Below are 19410 nucleotides of genomic sequence, written 5' to 3' on the forward strand. Positions count from 1 at the left end.
CACTGTTTGTGGTAATTTAACTCAGCGAAATGTATTGCTTTGTCAAGTTGATTGATTCAAATTAAAAATTGATACACGTTACAACCATTTGCCATTACACAAAAAGGTTGAAATCAAACGCAAGAAATCAGTATCTTTTCTGTTTCCTTTTATATCTACATGTAATTAATTGAAATGTCAAAAATCTTTTTTCCTGACTCTTAGTTACATGCTATTTTGAATAACAGATACAATAAGACATTCTCGCAGATGTAGTCCTCATTATATACGTGTATAATGGAAGAACATGTATTATACATTTATAAGGAAAAGCAAGGTACATTTGTTCTGGTAGTAGTGGCACACGGAATTTCCCAAATAGACTTTATATGTGTATTTAATGTGATGAAAGGTTTTCCCATCAACACTTATTGAGAAGTTATTTATTAGAAGTTTATATTCATACATCAACTTGTAGCTTATATACTTCACGTTCAAAGTCTGAATGTGTTCATTTGATTCGAATCTGTACGAAAGAAGACTGGCAGTTATATTGAATTCGTTTTTTGTATGGAATTCAAAATACCACCTTGCTTACATTTTTCTACTCATGACAAATCGTTTCACATTAATTGCCTTTTTCTGTATTCTTTAAAACAATTTTTAAACAGTATGAAAATCATGTTTTACCTTTCTAAAGAAGTAAAAATTCATTTGTTTCTGAGGCATAATGTGTTATAATAAGATACGCAAATCTAAATGTTATTGTATTTAAGATCTTTAATGACCTTTTCCCCCTCACTATGTCACCGATAAGTTTTTTATATGTTAAACCCTCAAGGTTAATGGCTCAGCTATTTGTAAATATTATGTTTTTGTGACCGTATGCGAATAGGTCGCGCACGATTTGACATCTCGTCACACTCGGGTTTCCACACATGTTTATGACATAGGCATACATACTGTATAATCAAAATGGACTGTTTTCTTTTTTCATGTCTTTAAGATTAAAACTATGACGAAAGTTGGGATTACATATTTTACTAGAAAGGTAAACGCTTATTTTTCTATCTTTTTAAAGAATGGTAGTAAATAAACATTTCTTAAATCTAACGAAAAGGCAATCGTTTGTTTAATGATTTTGACTAACAACATCTTATTATAAAGGTAAAACAAACATCTCGCACTAATGAAGGACACCACGTACAACATTATTCTTCTAGGTTACTGTTGAATTTTTGCGACATACACTTTCTTCAAATTAAAAAAATAACAATAATCTTGAAGTAAATAGTTAAAACATTAATACCGCGGGCGCACATTGTTTAATATAGTAAAGTAAATATTGCCTGCCTCAAAAGTTGTTTTTGTTAAAGGGAACATTTGACTTTTGTTCTTTTATTTTATTATTAAAACGTGCTGAAAGTTTAGCTATACGTACGTTGATGGTTGAGTGCAAACACTTTAACAGTGTTTATTAAAATGTTCAAAACATAAGTTTAAAAGTTATAACCTTTATTTCATTCAAATCCATTACGTTTAAGTCCAAGAGGCAAATACATACAGAACTGCCTGTATATGACAAAAAGTTTATACATGTAACAATATTTACTCTCAATGATCTATGTTTGTATCATATTTCGAACAATTCAATGTACTGAATTGATTCACACATAGATCATACATTAGCATATCATAGTTCATCTTATTGGTAGGTCAAATATGTGTCGCTAGCGTAACATGGCTGCGATACGAATGTCTGTTTAGATTGAATATGGAATTGAAAGGGGATGCGTTACGACTCGGAAATTCCATTACTTCAAAACTCAAGTACTCGATGACGTTAGGAAGCTAACCATAGTCTTATAAGACGCATGATTTACTTCGGAATGCTTGCGAGTCGTTAAAAAAACACAAGTACAGTAACATCAGGGATTTTTTTTTTTGGCCTTATTTTATAGCCGATATTCGGTCATATTCCCAATTGAAAATAGTATATTATATTCCAAATCTACAGGAAAAGAAATTCCAATTGAAAGTTACAAAATAAAAATATTGAATAACAAATTCTAAAATCTTTGACAATAAGGACTTATTTACTGTTATGGTGCTTGAATGTTTGAAGATGCCGTCCTATATAGACAGTGATTCTTGGCATTCATTTAATCACTGCAAAATTTATGTCATGCAAATTTTCCCCGATTTCTAACAAAACATCGCTGAAATTCCCAATTCCATGGGTCATATTCCAAAAAATCCTAGAAAAAAAACCTGAGTACATAAAGATATTCACATGCACCAGCTTTACACTTCCTGACTGAATTTGACTTTCAGAAACTAGTTCGTTTGGAAGAATGTTATCTTTTAAAGTGCTGCATGTTTCTTTTGAGATGCATGTGATAATGCTGTGCGGACATAGTTCAGGTTTCAGGCTGTCTTTTATATAATAAAGCGTGGTCACACGTGTGCTACTTTATTTTAAGTTAGATATGGTAACTGATGCCTTATATGTCTTTTATATAAAATAATGATATAGAAATTCATGTTAAATTCGAATAAACAACTATCTTTTAGTTGGAATTCACGCTAATAACAAACTCAGTCCAGAAGACAGGGTGTTTTGATGTTTTTTCTTGTTATATATCCGTTATATTTATTCCGTTAAAGTTCTTTCGGTTTCGAGTCAAAACATGCAATATTCGAATTACCAATTACCTTCTGGTTGATAGTTGGGGATTCGCGCCAGCACCCACTGAGTCCCCTGCTATGTTTGAGAATCAATCCTACTTTTCATAAAATTATTTCTGTTACATTTATTTCGGAAAACTATACCTTCTGGTAGGTAGATGGGGATTCACGCGAAGATCCGAGTCCCTTGGTCGATTTATTGTGAAGAGGATGTTACCATATTATAGAAAACACATATCTTGTTATGTAAACGTAACAGTTGTTTAACGTGTACATGCAATATCCGAATTGCCAACTACATACTGGTAGGTAGTTGGGGATTCACGCGAATAACCAACTGACTCCCGAGGTCGACGTAAAGTGCGGGGTGATACCATTTAGTAGAATTTATCTATCTTGTCTTATATCTGTTACTTTTATTCTGAAAAAAAAGAACTACAACTTTAGATAAAATTTACTAAGATTTTGATAAACTAAAACTAAGACTTTTTGCTTATTTCGACGTTTATTTTGTAATTGAAAGTGTTGCCTGCATTTATGTAAATTACATTCTTTGTTCACAATATTTTACCTTTAATTAACATTACATTTTCAAAATGTTCATGAAAATAAGCATGAGGTTTGCTTCTTAAACATACTTTTTTCACCTTATTTTCCGCCAAAAGAAACATTTTTAACTAGTGAAACTAGATTAAATAAACTTGTCTCAAACCATCATTTATCTTTTACAACAAGTATTAGTTTCAGCTTTCTTATTGTCAATATTCGAATAACGGATCATATTTTTTTCTGGTTATATAGAGGATATTTGTTTGTTTTGCATGTAAGATTGAAATATAATTTCACTGAGTGAACACCAGATGCAATATTTTCACGAGTGGCGTAACCACAAGTGAAAATATAATAGCTGGTGTTCACAAATGAAATATATGTCAATCTTATATGTAAAAGAAATAAATTTTCTTTTTATTTCATGCTTTTTTTTAAGTGATTTTCAGTACTTTTTAACTAATTTTGCCGCGTAACGTCGTGCATTCTCCCTTGTGACGTCATCACATCAAATTATCAATTTTGGAATATAGGTATGTTACATTTTTCTTATTTTGTTACATTTATAACATGATGTATGATGACATCGACTTTCTTTTCCTAAAGAAGCAAAATTTACGCAAGACGGCATTTATTTCTGCCTGTTATTCCATTTAGTTATGATTTTCTTTTCATCCGCATTTAGATATAGTCCGGCTACAGTGAAAATTATATTTTACAAATTTCACTAGTGGTTTATCAGAATATAAAAATCTGATATATTACAATAAAACACTGGAAAGCATGAAATAAGTTTTTATTGCCTGTCTACAGTCTTTCTTATTTTCCTTTTACTACTCGTTTGTGTAAAGTTTTTTTTTGTCATAACCCCTCGAGCAAGGACACGAATGTCAGCCAATGTAAAACACAGCTATATTAACTACTTAGGTGTAAAAATTCAATGGCATATCTCATTTTCTTGTTTACTAATGTGATAATGTTTAAAGGAACTTTCAAAATAGTCATTTATCACAGCGGGCGCTGTGGTGCAGTGGTAACACTGTCTGACTACAAGTCCAGGGGTTACGAGTTCGTTACCCCGCTACTCCACTAAAATACTTACACTATTCGTACTAAAATGATAAAGATTAGAATTAATAAATAAAAGAGATACTCAAACGCTGAAATGAATAACATGTCACTACTCACAAATGGGCACACAGGATACTGCTCAAACATTGACCTGACACACAGGACACTACTGACACACAACATACTACTGACACACTGTCCTGACACAGGGCACTACTGACACACTGTCCTGACACAGAACACTACTGACACACTGACCTGATACAGAACACTACTGCACACTACTGACACAGAACACTACAGACACACTGACACAGCACATTACTGACACAGGACACTACTGACACAGAACACTTCAGACACACTGACACTGCACACTACTGACACAATGACACATCACACTACTGACGCAGGACACTACTGACACAGAACACTTCAGACACACTGACACTGCACACTACTGACGCAACGACACAGCACACTACTGACACACTGACAGAGTACACTACTAACAGAGTACACTACTGACACAGAACACTACAGACACACTGACACTGCACACTACTGACACAGGACACTACTAACACAGGACACTTCTGACACAGGACACTACTGGCACACTGACAAAGCAAACAAACACGGGACACTACTGTAACACTGACACAGGACACTACTGACACACTATCCTGACAAAGGACACACTTTTGACATAGTATCCTGACACACTGACATCACTGACACGGGACACTACTAACAAACTGCCACACAGAACACAGGGCACTACTGACACATTGTTATGACACACGGGACACTTCGGAAACACAGTAACCACTGACACATAAGGCATTACTGACAGAGGCATAGCACACTAGTCACACACAGACACAGGACACTACTAAAACAGACCTGTCATACAGGACACTATTCGCAACACACTACGCACACATTCCTCAAACACAGATCTTACAAACAGGACACTGCGAACATAACACACAGAACACTAACCTGACACACATGGCTCACAGACCATGTATCACAAAACTCACACAGGGCTCCACTCACATTCATGCAGAATATCATAATTGTCATTTGCAGTACATTAAATTTAAATGTTGACAAAAGTAAAGCATAATACCAACTAGGTTCCCTCCTTTACTGGTGGTAGTGGATTGGATTACCAAGTACGAGCTGTAGGTAGTTTGTTATTCGAGCGTAATGTCTTAATTAATTAAAGTATTAAAGGCATCGGATTCGTTAACAAATCTAACCAAAATTTAAAAAGCACACTTTTGACCTCATTTTACTATATAAAAGGGGGAAGTCAGAACTATGACCGCACAGCACTATCCCAATCATCTAAAAGAAAAATACAAGACTTTAAATGATATATAAATATTTGTATTTCTTCAAAACGAAGCATGTTTTCAAGTCTGTTAAGGCAAACCAATGGATAAATGAAAAATTCAACCCATTATAAACTTTTATGTAACAGCTTTCGAAGAAAACAACATGTTAACGCATGATTTAATTTATTCATTTTTTCACGACGTTGTACAGTCGATAATTTCTGCACGGAGATAAGAAAACGTTGTCTCACCATTTGAAATGTCAATAATTAATTGTTTTGCAACAAAGCAAGAAATCTGAAATAGGTCCCGAAGTGTAAAGCTGATGGATGTGAATATGTTTATGTACTTGGATTTTACTGACGACACGCAATATAAATCGTGTCACTCCGCAGAAATTCATGTGTTCTTATTTAAAATATCATATAAAATATCAGCAATGGAAAACACACGTATATTTACAATACACATGTCGACATAAATGTTCTGAATAAAGTTCAAAGGTAAGTCATTACATGTAGTACAAAAAGTTAAAAGGTCACAGTGTCACATACGGAGGTCATGTTCGGATTCATTCAAGCAAATATTTGCATATAATATTTGCATATAAATGGACTAATAAATTACAGTGTTTATGAAAGTGTTGAAATTAATTTATAACGGTTTAATATTGTAATGCAGATGTTAGAATGTTGCTTAATAGGTTTGAAGACATTCTATTGTTTTACATGAAGTAAATATTCCAAGTATTATTTTTCAGATTATTTAACAGTCTAGGCAGACAATAGGGTAGAGCAAAGATGGATCTTGACTTTGGTCCGGGGATTGTCGAGTACAACGCCCCGTTGCCGACGACGGACATAGAAATGACGCCGACACAGTCTGAGGAAAATGAGGGTTCGCCCATCCATAAGGGAGGAGAAAAAGTTGATTTGAAATCCCAACAAACTTGTTTTGAATTTTTTAAAATTGAGCGGCATTTAATTAAATTCAAGTCGTTTTTCTTCTTTTTCGGTGGCGCGATCGGATCTGTGTTCCCTTATTTTTCAGTTTATTATAAACAATTAGGATTAAGCCCCAATCAAATTGGTATTATATCCGGACTTCGTCCAATCATTGGTTTTTTCAGTGGTCCTTTATGGGGATCACTTGCTGACCGGTTTCGTGTTCGACGTATTATGTTGTTTATTAGTGCATTAGGCTGGTTAGCTTTTATAACCGCAATTGGTTTTGTCCCACCGGCAGAAATATCAGATGCTCAATGCCCCTATGTGAGAGATTTTGTTGGTAACACCAAAAATATAACAAATGTGTCAGTCAAAACTGAAACAGATGTCACACGTGCCGATTTTAATGATTTACACCGTTTACGTGTGGACGTTACTGCAGAAGAAAGTCTTATGGAGTCACGTGGTTGGATTTACGATAGTGCTGATCTTTACAGAGTTTATACTGTGATCATGATTCTTGTAGTGCTTGGGGAGCTCGTGCAATCACCATGTGGCGCTCTGGCGGACTCCGGGTGTATCGAGACGCTTGGAAATAAAGACATGCACAAATACGGGCACCAGAGAGCATGGGGATCATTGGGTCTAGGAATCATGTAAGTTGAAAATATATTGAAACCTTGTGTTTAAAACAATAATCCTAATTATAGTTTAATTTTATTTTGATTATATATCTTGCTCTTTTACAAGTCAAATGTCATGTTCCTTTTCTGGGCCCCAGTCGGAATTTCTCGGTTATTATTCATAATAGTTCTTTCCGAAGTTTGACGGAAAATGACGAAAAGTTCAATTGACTGGGCCCAACATGAGGTCATTTTGTCTTGTTTAGTTATGGTCATATGATTTTTTTAAAGGAATTTCCCCATAAATGTTCTAGATTTAATTATAGTTGTGAATGTGTATATTCAGTAAGGAAATGATTTACACAATCAAATTTGATCTAAAGGAAGGTTTTTTTTTTAATAATGGCCCTTTATGATTATTTAAAGAATAATCTAAATAGAGTTATATATTAAACTGTTCTGTATTTTTATCGAAATTGCCATGAATGTATATTGTTGAGTACATTTTAAATAATATTATAATGAATTTTAAATAACAATATAATCTGCAGGACTGGTGTGTTGTCCAATTATGGTCATTTGTTATTTAAAATGAACACAATGCCTCAAAAATGAATGTATGTTTCCTTGGATGGGAAATGGAAAAAATGTGTTTTATGATGTGAAATAATGGATTTAAAATATATGAAATGCTTTCCTCCAGAAGAAAATTTCACCGAATGTATGTTCAAATGATATAAAGCATGGTGATATTTTGACTTCAATACAAAATACTTAAAAACTATTATTATACTGATTTCCAAAAAGAAAAGGAAGCAAAAGATGACTCAAGTATATGCCAAAGAGTAACTGTTTTTGATACTGTAACAAGACACCATACGTTTTGTGGATTTAATTTCCTGTAACATGACACAAGAATTTTTGTAGATGAATAAACCTTTAAGAGCAGACATTTCTGACCAAAGACATAAACAAGTGTTGAAGAATACAGCGAGGTTACTCAACAGTTTTCTACTTTTTTGACAAGATTTGTACTCAAACTGTATAGAAATATAATTGTTATTGTAAGTTACACATGTTTAAGAAAAGACCAAGAAATTTTATATTTTCATACATTTGTTGTAATTAAGGTTTTAATTTATTATAAGAGCTGAGATCCCTCATGTAATGTACCTCAGATTACTGAAAGGGTTCATTCGAGTGATTTGTATGTTACGTTGTGGGATACTGCTTATTTGAAATTTAATTGTTTTCAAAATTAAAAAAGGATCATTCTTGTTTCTAACACATAGCTCAAATGAGGTCCAAAAGGCATAAAAACATAATTTGAACCTCGTATACATAGATCAGCTGGGGCACTTAAATCAGAAAGATATACAAAAATATTTAAGAAATTTACTCACAAATTAATTGCTATCCGTATTTTTGTGCTATATTTAACCCGATTTCAGCGAAAAGCATTATATCAATTTTAAGTCATTTTTCACAATTATAAAATTAATTATTCTAGCAAAACAGAGTGAGCGAATGATCTGAGATTTTGTTCACAAGTTTTTGGTCTGGACCTACATCAAATGAAGCATTAATCTTCAAGTTTATTTCCGGCCCCTTCATGTAAAAAAAACCTCAGTGGAGTCCCTTTAATGATAATAGATTGTCTTCTATAATAATAATAATAATAATAATAATAATAATAATAGAAAAAATAATAATATTAATATCTGTCATATGTTGCGGTTCGGATCGAAATATCAGTGCTAATGGGCGGGTCCCATCGGGATTGATATTCCGGTCTGAACCGCAACATATGACAGAATGGTGTTATATGATTATGTTTCATGCGATCATACACTACACGTCCCCCCCCCCATATTTTCCATATAGACTTATGTACTATTAAAACCATGTATAGTTCATTATGTTTCCGTGAACAGCGCTGAAAGGAATGACACATGCAGTAACATGTGTGTTATATTGGAAGTAAAGAAAGCTAACATCTAAACATATAACGCTTAGGGTAACATACAGGTGTAACAAACAAATCGATGTGTCACAGAAAATCAGAAAACCGCTATATATTTATGTAACTGATGAGCAAGACACGTGAAACATACATCCACTGTGTGTGTAATACACAGCCTCTTCACTGTAAAGTACAGCCGTTATATGTGAAACAGACATCTGAGACTTGTGAAATATATATCCGATATGAGTACGTAAGCTATCAATGTAACAAACAGCCGATACAAATGTAAGATATCCAAGACATGTGAGCATACAATCGGTACAAGTGTAATAGAAAACCGCTACAAAAGTAAAAGACATCCAAGACATATGAAACATATATCCGCTAAGAGTGTAACAGACAACCGCTACAAATGTAAAAGAAATCTGAGACATGTGAAACATGCATTGCTACCAGTGTAACAGACAACCGCTACAAATGTAAAAGAAATCTGAGACATGTGAAACATGCATTGCTACCAGTGTAACAGACAACCGCTACAAATGTAAAAGAAATCTGAGACATGTGAAACATGCATTGCTACCAGTGTAACAGACAACCGCTACAAATGTAAAAGAAGTCTGTGACATGTGAACCATGCATTGCTACCAGTGTAACAGACAACCGCTACAAAAGTAAAAGACATCCAAGACATATGAAACATATATCCGCTAAGAGTGTAACAGACAACCGCTACAAATGTAAAAGAAATCTGAGACATGTGAAACATGCATTGCTACCAGTGTAACAGACAACCGCTACAAATGTAAAAGAAATCTGAGACATGTGAAACATGCATTGCTACCAGTGTAACAGACAACCGCTACAAATGTAAAAGAAATCTGAGACATGTGAAACATGCATTGCTACCAGTGTAACAGACAACCGCTACAAATGTAAAAGAAATCTGAGACATGTGAAACATGCATTGCTACCAGTGTAACAGACAACCGCTACAAATGTAAAAGAAATCTGAGACATGTGAAACATGCATTGCTACCAGTGTAACAGACAACCGCTACAAATGTAAAAGAAATCTGAGACATGTGAAACATGCATTGCTACCAGTGTAACAGACAACCGCTACAAATGTAAAAGAAGTCTGTGACATGTGAACCATGCATTGCTACCAGTGTAACAGACAACCGCTACAAAAGTAAAAGACATCCAAGACATATGAAACATGTATCCGCTAAGAGTGTAACAGACAACCGCTACAAATGTAAAAGAAATCTGAGACATGTGAAACATGCATTGCTACCAGTGTTGTAACAGACAACCGCTACAAATGTAAAAGAAATCTGAGACATGTGAAACATGCATTGCTACCAGTGTAACAGACAACCGCTACAAATGTAAAAGAAATCTGAGACATGTGAAACATGCATTGCTACCAGTGTAACAGACAACCGCTACAAATGTAAAAGAAATCTGAGACATGTGAAACATGCATTGCTACCAGTGTAACAGACAACCGCTACAAATGTAAAAGAAATCTGAGACATGTGAAACATGCATTGCTACCAGTGTAAACAGACAACCGCTACAAATGTAAAAGAAGTCTGTGACATGTGAAACATGCATTGCTACCAGTGTAACAGACAACCGCTACAAATGTAAAAGAAGTCTGAGACATGTGAAACATGCATTGCTACCAGTTGTAACAGACAACCGCTACAAATGTAAAAGAAATCTGAGACATGTGAAACATGCATTTGCTACCAGTTTGTAACAGACAACCGCTACAAATGTAAAAGAAGTCTGAGACATGTGAAAGATGCATTGCTACCAGTGTAACAGACAACCGCTACAAATGTAAAAGAAATCTGAGACATGTGAAAGATGCATTGCTACCAGTTGTAACAGACAACCGCTACAAATGTAAAAAAAATCTGAGACATGTGAAAGATGCATTGCTACCGGTGTAACAGACAACCGCTACAAATGTAAAAGAAATCTGAGACATGTGAAACATGCATTGCTACCGGTGTAACAGACAACCGCTACAAATGTAAAAGAAGTCTGAGACATGTGAAAAGATGCATTGCTACCGGTGTAACAGACAACCGCTACAAATGTAAAAGAAGTCTGAGACATGTGAAACATGCATTGCTACCAGTGTAACAGACAACCGCTACAAATGTAAAAGAAGTCTGAGACATGTGAAACATGCATTGCTACCAGTGTAACAGACAACCGCTACAAATGTAAAAGAAGTCTGAGACATGTGAAAGATGCATGCTACCAGTGTAACAGACAACCGCTACAAATGTAAAAGAAATCTGAGACATGTGAAAGATGCATTGCTACCAGTGTAACAGACAACCGCTACAAATGTAAAAGAAGTCTGAGACATGTGAAAGATGCATTGCTACCAGTGTAACAGACAACCGCTACACATGTAAAAGAAGTCTGTGACATGTGAAACATGCATTGCTACCAGTGTAACAGACCACCGCTACAGATCAAAATTGAGTCGCCAGATTCACAGCCCAAAGCTAACAGGTCGGCTGATTTTATACGAGGAAAAGTTATTCCCTATATATGTCATGACAACCGCTATATGTGTAAAAGAGTCAGATATTTTATATATTATATAAATGGTATATTTCAGGTCGGTGGTTGTAGGGGGAATTATCAGTACAATGAGAAGGAAGAAAGAAATTTGTGATATTGATGTTGTTTTCAGCAATTATCATATTGCATTTTATTTCTTTGCTGGATGCATGTTTTGCTGCACAATTACAACGTTTTTCTTCAAATTTCAGGTATATGTTTAATTTTCACAGGAAAATGGGACATATTTTCTGTTGATCTTTGTTATTTTCCAGATGATTGCACATTTAATTACACTGAAACGATACAATAATTTGTTAGAAACTGTGTGCAAAAGTTAAGTCAATATATACATTGTCACGTGTTTCACGAAAAGATTTTATTGCTATTTTGTGGTTTAATATGCATTTATATTTATAAAATATTCATTGTGTTTAAAGAAAATAGATCAGTCATAATTTAAAACGTTTAATTTTTATTAATTTACAAAATATATTTTGTACAACAAAAGTATATACAAAATACAGTGGAAATTATATTGGATTGGAAAACAAGTCAAAGATGTGACTTATGTAAATTCATTTCCACTAGAGAGAAAAAAACTATACACATAGCCGGTTAGATTAATAAAAAAAAACGAATCAAATTACATAAACAATTTTATCACACACCCGTGCCGATTTTGCGACTCCGTAAAAATGGTATTGCACGGCCGTGCATATATTTTGACGTGACGTTATTAGTGGAATAGAATAGAATAGAATAGAATAGAATAGAATAATTTTATTTCACCAATCAAGGGTCATACTATATGACATATATAATCACAAGCATAAAACATAAGGCATGAAACAAAATATATCAACCAACAAATTGTGTATTGTATGGTAGAAATGAAGACAAAAAAGTAACTAAAGCTTAATTCGTATTATTGGAAAAACAAATAACACAGGCATAGTAATGTTAAAATAAGAAGTAAATAAATAAAACAGTATTAAAAAATCAAAAACAATCAACAAAAAACACTAATTACTCATTCGATATTCAAGTACAATACTATACATTCAATGGTCTGACAATTTTTATTACTAATAGTACTACCTAACATAAGATTTCTTTATTATAAATTTCGAGTAGGTATTTAGAAAAGACATTCAAGACTCTTGGGTCTTCAGAGGACATTAACCAAACAAATTTCTGCTTATTATTCAACATACAAAAGTTCTTATTTGATATTTCAATTTGTCTAAATAGTAGTTTCTCTATAACTATCAAATTTTGTACAACACATGGAAAAATGAATTTCATCTTCTACAAGATTGGAAGAGCAACAGTTACAATATCTTTGATTTACTGGGATCTTTTTATATCTGCCTGTTTCTATATTCAATCTGTGTGCACTTACTCTAAACTTGGTGAAGAAAGTTCTTATATCTTTGTCCTTAATATGTCTAAAGTACACTTCTCTACAAAACCTTTGTTTAAACAAAGAGTATGTTCTAAGTTTCCCTTCAGTACCTGAGATATTCAAACACCAGTTGGTTTGGTACATTTTCACTAACTTGAGTTTAACAAAATTTACTAAGAGTTCTTATTGGTTAAACCAGCATCAGATATACCTAAATGCTTAAAACAATGTTGTACACAGAAAACCAGCAAACTTTATTATCCGTAAATAATGTTTGACTTTCAATAAAGGCAGCAGATAGTAATTTGCTAACATTTCCACTTAGCAGTCTTTGATAAAACTTAACATAACTACATATTACATCAATAAATAGTGGATACCGTCCTAGTTCACCGCATACTGCCTCATTTGATGTTTTTTGTGTACACCCAGAATATATTTTAAAAATTTCACATGCATCTTATCACAGGACATATTTCCAAAGGATTTCAACAACACATAATCTGTTTTTTTAACAATAGAACTACTAAATTTGGTATACCCCAAATCTCACTACCATACAGAAGAATGGGTTTAATAGTATGATCAAAAAGATGGATGATAGTGTCAACATTTTGGTGTAGCTGACCAAAAACCTTACTAATCTTAAAACTTGCTTTCAGTGCTCTTTTATAAAGATCATCTTGGCAGTAACTGAAAGTACCAGATGATGCAAAAATAATTCCGAGATATTTATAACTTTTAACATGATTAACTTCAGTTCCCTTAAAGTAGAATTTCTCACTAGAAAGCCTTCCACTTTTACAAAAGGTCAAAATACTTGTCTTTTTAAGATTTACTATAAGACCATTATTGTCACAAAATGTTGATAACTTATTCAAACAATTCTGTAAACCTTTTGGTGAAGTTGACAACAATAACAAATCATCTGCATACAACAAACAACTAATTTTTACATCATTTAGACACACTTGGTCATCACTACTATTAAATACAGCTGGCAAGTCATTAATAAACATCTTAAAAAAGATTTGGGCTAAGATTGTCCCCTTGACGCACCCCCATCTGGGGAGAGAATGTTTCTGTTAACTTATTACCAACTTTTATGTGCATCACATTTGAGCAATACATATTTTTAACAACGTTGAAAAAAGGTCCAGATATACCAGTATTACATAGTTTATACAAAAGAAGGGAGTGAATAACATTATCAAATGCCTTTGCAAAATCAACAAAGCATGTATACAATTTAGCTCCCTTGCTGAAAAATTTATCTATTAATGTTTTCACTACAAACATGTGATCAGATGTTCTGGAATTGGGTTGAAACCCAATCTGTGCTTCATTAATAATTCCATTATCTATAAATTTTAGTGTAAAGACGCGCTAAATGTTAGCGTTATACTAAAGGCGCGTCAATGAAAAATGGCTCCTCTTATTTCACATTAAACGGTCTTTGTTTTGGGTATGTGATTAATAGAATATTAAATTCGTGTAAGTTCATTACTGAATTTATTGCACTCGTTGAATGAAATAATATTATGCGAGCCTCTGGCCTTTTATTCAACTCGTGCAATAAATTCAGTATTGAACAGTATTGAGTATTCAATATACTCTATAGAATAAATCACCGTATAAGGATTATTGTTTAATATATTAATTAAGAATGATTAAGATTTTATTTCTCAAATATTTGATAGTAATGCAATATTATTTCCAACAGATTTATTCAGTTTAATTAAATTGCATTTTCTGTAAATCATTATTATACCGTGTATATATACGGAATATTATGTTGTAGTAGCTTTCTGAGGCTTTGTATTTTGCTACGAGCAGCGGTGGAAAATTGATATCTTGCGAGACCGAAGGTCGAGCGAGATATCAATTTTCCAACGATGCGAGTAGAAAAATACATAGTCTCAGAAAGCTACTACAACATAATTTTCCTTTTATTATATACCTTTTCCTTTTATTCAGAAAATGAAATGTAGTTGTCAAGAAATAAATTCATGACTGACGGATGAATACGTAATTCTTACAAACTGGCCACGCCTTTAATAATTTTGGTTCCCGTTTCCAAATGCAACGTTATACAAAGCTAAGATCGGAACCAACGTCAAAAATAGTCCGGCACTTCCATATATGGTACCGTATTTGTCACTAACATAATACGGAAATTTCTATCCGTTGAAGCGTATTTGCGCTTCAATATTTGCGTGTATTTTAGGGAGAAAATGTATAGGTATATAATAACATGTAAAAATAATGCAGAAATTAACGCCGATGAGCAATATACCGTATTGCCGTAAGAACGACCCAGCAACCATATGGACGTCGGCTGAACGTCAGACTAAAGTCGGGTTCCGACATCGGATGACAGCCGAAAAAGTGGTCTGATATAAGGTTTTTAGACGTCATTTTCTGACATCTATTTTAGTCATAATCCGACCATTTTTTGACTGCAGTCTAACCATTTTCTGACTACAATGTAACCAATTCTGACATAATTTAACGGTTTTCTCACAAAATTACACCTGTTTCTGACCATTTTTAACCAAGTGCTTGGATCAAGCGGGGGTCGACGTTTATTAAATAGTTCCGATTATATTTTAGCGAGTGCAATGGGTAGTTCGGAAGTAATGGCTGTTTTAGATGTAAACACAAGCCCGAGTGAGTATATTTTATAAATATGTTAGTCATTTACTTTTACAACTAATCATGTGGTGCTCTGACCTACACATATTTTCTCGATATAATAAAAGTTTAGGTTCAATAGTGGAAAAGTTATTGAAGGTTAATTGACAGTTACTAATTTTGTGTCTGTGAAAAAGCCCGTATCGTGAATGATAGTTGCTATATTTACTTACAACTTGTCGTAGAGACTCACATTATGAGTTGTCAGCAATATAAATGCGTTTGTCTCGATACTTATGTGTACGATTTGGTGACAGTCTCGATCAGATTATTGTCGCTACAAAGATTAAAGACAATTTTACCGTCGCTAATTACTACTTTAAATTATAACATATTAACTTTTATGGATAGGTCTTTGCTTAAATTTTTGGTGGTTTAACTTTCTTCTTTCTGTTGTGACGATTTCTTTGCTTTACTAATTTAATACTCCATAATGCCCGTCACTTTATTATTCTCAATTATTATATCCCTTTGATCTTTAGATTTTGTGATCAGTTTTTTATTCACTCTGCAGATTTTCTCTCTTCTATTTTGTTATTGACGAAAATTATTTCAAATTCTATGCATCGAAGTGCAAAATAAAATTTTCAAAAATCTGTTATTTCACTGTCTGAATTTGTATCCTTCTTACCTGAAATGTTTTCGCTTTTATAAAATATTTTCAGAGACCATGAACTTAATATCAGAGCACCTGGAAAAAGAAAAGTAAGAAAGGAGCTCTGAAGCAGTTTGGAGAAAGGAAACGTCAATGGGAGTCCAACCTATTAGAATGGGTTACAAGATTGAATATATGGAGAAAAAAAGGTCGAAGAAAGCAATTTGCCATTGTTAGTTTTAGGACAACGCAAGAAATCAAAATAAAGATCTTGATAGTTTTAATAATTCAATTTTGTTTTAAATAAACATCTCAAACTTTGTTAATGTTTATTTCGATAACTATTTACGTTGAATTTGAAATAAATGTAAAACCTCTTGCTAGTGTTTATGTATATATAAACATTTCTTATAAAATCATCTTAAAAATCTTATTTTAGGGTTTTCTCTCATTGTCTGGCTGACTGGTTAACATTTCATTTACTGCTAAATATCAAACTGAATTTTTTTTCACTTGCATACGGGCTTAAGACTATACTCTGACAAGATTTCCCATAGACAGGGCACACATACACATATAGAAGGCCTATGTGTATGTCAAACGGATCCTTCGTTGAAAAGAACTTGTCAAAACATTCCACAATCTTCAGTATAAAGCTATGTCTAGTTCACCACGATGTTAATTTTTTAGTTTAAGTAAGAGTTGGGTCGTTTTTGGAAAGAGCATGGGCATATTATTTTTTGTAAACTGGCCGACTGATTTAGGCTTTAAATGAGATTCATTAACTTCAATTTGATACGCAAAATGGATCCGCCAGGCACCATTCTCAACACTGTGGAGATGTCTGATGCCACATTTTGCATAAACTATTTTGGATTTCACAAATAAATCAGAATGTTTGTTTTCAGTTGTTTTTCTTTTTCTCTTTATTTTTTATTGTTTATTTGTTTAATTCTTAGCAATTTAGTTAGTTACTGTTAACATTGTCAAACTGATATATTTTTTTAATTTCTTACAAGAGCTTAGACATGTTTCTAAAGTTATCTCTTCTAGAGACCATCGTCGGATCTTTACATATTTCTTAATGATGCCTAGCCATCTTGATGTATACAATTATCAATCTTGACAATTGCGATTTTCAACAAGGATGAATTGAATGTCCATAAAGCTAAAAACAAAGAAAAAAATCCAATAGATGGTTAAGAATTAACCTTTGTTGTTTCAAGTGGACGCTCTAAACACTGAGCCATTGGCACTGCTTACAAAGTGGTCTTATGTTAAATTGTTATACCAGGTAACAACCACGCTGGATTACTAGATTGTTTCTGTAAGCCAATCTGCTTCACATAATAGGGAACGGTGTACAGTGATAAGTTCAACATGCGTATAAGTCAATGTTTGAACCATACCCTGTGCTTTAAGCCTAGTCACCGGTCGGAAAATAATATCGCCCACAACAGATGAATTACATCGGGAGTTGTCCGAATAGTTCGATTGAAATTTGTAACTTAACAAAAAAATCATAATTTATGCAATATGGAAAATAGCTCACATAATTTTTTTTAACAACAAAAAAAATGTATATTATTATTATTATTATTGTATATTATTATTATTATTATTGTTATTATTTTAAATCTCATTTCTTTTCACAGAAACAGGTAGATGATCATAATAATTCCAAGCCGAAACCCAACCCGTTTAAAGTGTTTAAAATGTTTCTGACAATACACTATGGTTCCTGGCTGCTATGTATGTTCTTTACGGGAATCTGCAACGGTGTTATATGGGGATTTTTGTTCTGGCATTTAGAAAATTTAGGTAATGATGTAATTCATTTTGAATATACATGTATTCCCTTTTATAGATATTTGGGAACGTTATATCTTATAGAATATATATGTAATGCTTATATTTCTATAGTTTGGACTCGACCCGCATCATTATGTAGTCAAAAATGTTGATCTCTAACAGCCAAATCTTTGGTATTATTGTACGGAATTTGTACATTATTACTGTCCATGCTTATTTTAATTCATGAGACAGTAAGTTAGCCTTGGCCATTTCAATGCTTTCTTTAGTTCATAAGACAGTTTAAGTTGGTCATGATAATTTCCATGCTTGTTTTAGCATGATAATTTCCATGCTTGTTCAAGACAGTAAGTTGATCATGAGCGTGTCCATGCTTTTTAGTTCATAAGACAGTAAGTTGATCATGACCGTGTCCATGCTTATGTTAGTTCATAAGACAGTAAGTTGATCATGACCGTGTCCATGCTTAGATTAGTTCATAAGACAGTAAGTTGATCATGACCGTGTCCATGCTTATTTTAGTTCATAAGACAGTAAGTTGATAATGATTGTGTCAATGCTTATTTAAGTTCATAGGACAGTAAGTTGGTCATTGTCATTGTCGTGTTCATGCTTATTTAAGTTCATAGGACAGTAAATTGATCATGGCCGTGTCCATGCTTATTTTAGTTCATAAGACAGTAAGTTGATAATGATTGTGTCAATGCTTATTTTAGTTCATAAGACAGTAAGTTGATCATGATCGTGTCCATGCTTATTTTAGTTCATAAGACAGTAAGTTGATCATGACCGTGTCCATGCTTATTTTAGTTCATAAGACAGTAAGTTTATCATGACCGTGTCCATGCTTATTTTAGTTCAAAAGACAGTAAGTTGATCATGACCGTGTCCATGCTTATTCAAGTTCATAAGACAGTAAGTTGATCATGACCGTGTCCATGCTTATTTTAGTTCATAAGACAGTAAGTTGATCATGACCGTGTCCATGCTTATTTTAGTTCATAAGACAGTAAGTTGATCATGACCGTGTCCATGCTTATTTTAGTTCATAAGACAGTAAGCTTATCATGACCGTGTCCATGCTTATTTTAGTCCATAAAACAGTATGTTGATCATGACCGTGTCCATGCTAATTTA

General features: G+C 33.4%; 1 protein-coding gene across 1 annotated transcript in view; it reads left to right on the plus strand.

Moving 5' to 3' along the window:
- Nucleotides 1-874: 874 nt before the first annotated feature.
- The window catches only part of LOC132718033 (major facilitator superfamily domain-containing protein 6-like), a 30037-nt gene continuing 11501 nt past the window's right edge, over nucleotides 875-19410 (plus strand). The window contains exons 1-4 of the mRNA XM_060701637.1: nucleotides 875-1030; nucleotides 6394-7236; nucleotides 11823-11976; nucleotides 18117-18312. Of these exons, the coding sequence (XP_060557620.1) occupies nucleotides 6434-7236; nucleotides 11823-11976; nucleotides 18117-18312 (1153 nt within the window). The 5' untranslated portion in view covers nucleotides 875-1030; nucleotides 6394-6433. The remainder of the gene's footprint in view (nucleotides 1031-6393; nucleotides 7237-11822; nucleotides 11977-18116; nucleotides 18313-19410) is intronic.

The sequence above is a fragment of the Ruditapes philippinarum genome, unplaced genomic scaffold (genome assembly GCF_026571515.1).
Source record: "Ruditapes philippinarum isolate M1 unplaced genomic scaffold, ASM2657151v2 ctg2215_1_1_1_1, whole genome shotgun sequence".
Lineage (NCBI taxonomy): Eukaryota > Metazoa > Mollusca > Bivalvia > Venerida > Veneridae > Ruditapes > Ruditapes philippinarum.